The sequence below is a fragment of the Grammomys surdaster genome, unplaced genomic scaffold, assembly GCF_004785775.1.
Source record: "Grammomys surdaster isolate TR1022 unplaced genomic scaffold, NIH_TR_1.0 190, whole genome shotgun sequence".
NCBI classification, from domain to species: domain Eukaryota; kingdom Metazoa; phylum Chordata; class Mammalia; order Rodentia; family Muridae; genus Grammomys; species Grammomys surdaster.
In genome coordinates this window covers 6534745-6537541 of record NW_021604635.1, presented here as the reverse complement: position 1 = coordinate 6537541, position 2797 = coordinate 6534745, and the positions used below count along the sequence as shown (strand labels likewise).

The window sequence follows — 2797 nt, the reverse complement described above, 5'->3', positions numbered from 1 at the left end:
TCGGCGGTCGCGCCCTCCGCCTCAGCGCCCTCGCCCGCCTCCTTCTTGCTCTTCTTGAAGGAGAAGCCGCTCAGCTTGAAGGACTTCTTGAAGGAAAAGCGCTTCTTTTTTTTTTTCGGGGTCTCGCTGCTGGGCGACGGCGCGGCCCCGTCTTCCGCCTTAGGCGACGACGTGGAGGAGGCGGACGCGCCCTCGGCCTCGGCGGCGGGGGAGCCGGGCTCGGCGGGCTCGGCCTCCGCAGCCTCCTTGTCGGCCGCGCCGGCGCCCGGCTCAGTGGCCGCGGCGGCCTCATCCTTGTCGGCCGCGGCGGGGGTCGCGGCCCCGCTGCTCGCAGGCTCCTCCTTGTCGGCGGCCGGGGCGCTGCCGTTGGCCTGCAGCTCCTCCTTGGCGCCCGGCTCGGCGGCGGCGGGCGACGCGTCCCCGTTCACTTTTACGTGGCCATTCTCCTGCGGGGCAGAAAAAAAAAAAGACGGGAGCGTCACTCGGAGCGGCCGACAGCGCCGCCCACCCTGGGCCAGCTTAGGAAGGGACCCGGCCGCTCGACGGCACGTGCCCGGCGGCCGGGGAGTGGACACAAGTCGCCCACTTCGGAAGGGAGCCCACGCTCGCCATCAGGCTACCCTTCCCTCCGCCTCGAGCGACCGGAGCTGCGCGTTCCCGGGTGGCGCCGGCAGGGGGCGCTGCTTGTCCACCGCGCGCAGCGCTGCGGGGCGCGGGCGGGAGGGCGCTCAGGGGCGGGGCCACCCCGCCCTGCCTGGCTGGGCCCTGCCCGCAGGCCGAGGCGCCCCCGAGCCGGGGATCGCGCAGCCCCGGAGTCCGCAAACAAAGCTCAGGTGGCTGCCCGGGTCGGCCTCTCCCAGGCTCGGCCACCGGCGGGGCTGGGGAAAACCCATTATGTCTGAAGTCTGGCCTCTGCCTCCACGCCCACCTTCGCCCAGAATTCTGCATATCGGGGTGCGCCCGGGCAGCTCCTTTTTGCATTTTTAACGGGTTTAAAGCCTCTTGACAGAGCCCGTCTTGCCCCAAGGGGTTTAGAGCAGGCCTTATTATTTTGGCTCTAGGAAAAGAGGCGTGGTGGGTGCTCGGTGTTTGGGAAGCAGCCACCCATGGCCGACCTCTTGAGCCCACCCAACCATGGCTCTCTGCCTGGGTCGCAGCAGCACTCGGGTAATCCTCGAGGGTGGCCGAGGTGCCACTCAAACGAACAGTCCAAACCAAAACACCAGAACTGCTCCCCTCTTGGCAGGCAGGAAAGGGTCTTCGAAAACCCACTGAGTCCCACCACACCAGGATACCATGTAAAAGATCATATGGGTGTGTAATTACACAGCTAGCAAAAAACGGGGGGAGGGCCACGGAAGGGCACTTGGAAAAGCTGCCTGTCCAGCTCTAAGCAGCCACCTTTCCAAGAACCCGGGTGTACTGCCTCTGGATACAATAAGACAAGCCTTCCCGGTTGCTTTTCTCCACCGCCATCCGCGTTGGCTCCCCCCTTCCTACACACACACATACACACGCACGCGCGCACACACACACAACCACACCAGAAAGCTCAAAGACGACCCAATCTCGACAATAAATACGTGAGCCACCCAAACACCACTGTGGCCCCAAATACGAATGCAAGCTGGAGGGGCGTTGGGGAGGGGGTTGCATCTAACTAGTCACGTTCAGCCAATCTCCAAACCACGCCATTTTAGACGATGTATCACTGTTCCCCCTACTCAAGAATTCGCCAGGATCCTTACGGACCACTCCTTTGGGGGGGGGGGTACCCTTCCTATGAAAAATTGACAATTTAGGCTATCGTTACCCATTCAACTTTCAGACTAGGATCGGGCCACGCTCCCCTCCCCGGAATGCACCTCGGGCGCGACCAGAGGGAAGGCGAGGCGTCCAGATTAGAGAAAGACACCCAAGAAATGACCAGAACCACAGGTAGAATTTACCTGCCCATTAGCTTTGGAAGGCGACGAGGCCACAGCCGCCTCCCCAGGCCTCTCGGCGGCGGCTTCTCCCTTCGCTGCGGTCTTGGAGAACTGGGCACCCATGCTGGCTTCTTCAACAAAGAAACTCAACAGATCCACGAGAGGAAACAAAGAGCCTTGGGTTGGTGTAACGACGGGGCGAGCAGCAGCAGCAGCGGCAGCAGCAACAGCGGCGGCGGCACACACACCGGAGGGAGGGGGTGGGGGTGGCGAGGAGGACAGAAGAGACCCGATTAAATACACTCCGGATAAAAAATTTTTAGTCGAAGAGATCAAAAGCAGCAGCGCAGGAAGGAGGGAAAAAAGGTGGAAAAGTCGAGCACAAAAAAGGAGCCCAAGTGTAGTTTTTTTAAAAAAAGAAGTAATAAAAAAATCCCAGATTTGTAGCCGCACTGTAGACAAGAGGAAAATGGAGAAATCTCCCTGGTTGCTAATAAGATGCGGGGTCCAACGCCCAAGTGCACAGATGAATGGGCTCGCGGGCGCTGACGCGGCCCCCGCGCGAGCTGGCCAATCCGCGAGCCGCACACAAAGCAGGGGGCGGGGCCTGCGCTCCGGGCGAACAATGGAGCCGCGCTTTGCAAACGGTTTGAAAATCAGCCTCAGACCGAGAATTAATGTCTTCCAAATAAATAAATCAATTAAAAAATACGTACTTCTCGTCTCCCTCGGCCTGAAAATAATAATGCATCTCTTGATTGGCTTGCTTTGTTTGGAATTAATTAACCCGGGAGGGGGTACTTATGGATGGAGGCGGAGAAAGCTTTAACTTGACTCGCATTGACTCTTGCCGGTCTATATCCGCGTCT

At 60.1% G+C, this 2797-nt stretch overlaps 1 protein-coding gene across 1 annotated transcript in view; it reads right to left on the bottom strand.

The window, feature by feature from the left end:
* Marcks (myristoylated alanine rich protein kinase C substrate) overlaps positions 1 to 2454 on the bottom strand; it is an 8328-nt gene extending 5874 nt beyond the window's left edge. The window contains exons 1-2 of the mRNA XM_028769054.1: positions 1950 to 2454; positions 6 to 446 (exon numbers count right to left, since the gene is read on the bottom strand). Coding sequence (XP_028624887.1) covers positions 6 to 446; positions 1950 to 2051 — 543 coding nt within the window. The 5' untranslated portion in view covers positions 2052 to 2454. The remainder of the gene's footprint in view (positions 1 to 5; positions 447 to 1949) is intronic.
* Positions 2455 to 2797: the final 343 nt, after the last annotated feature.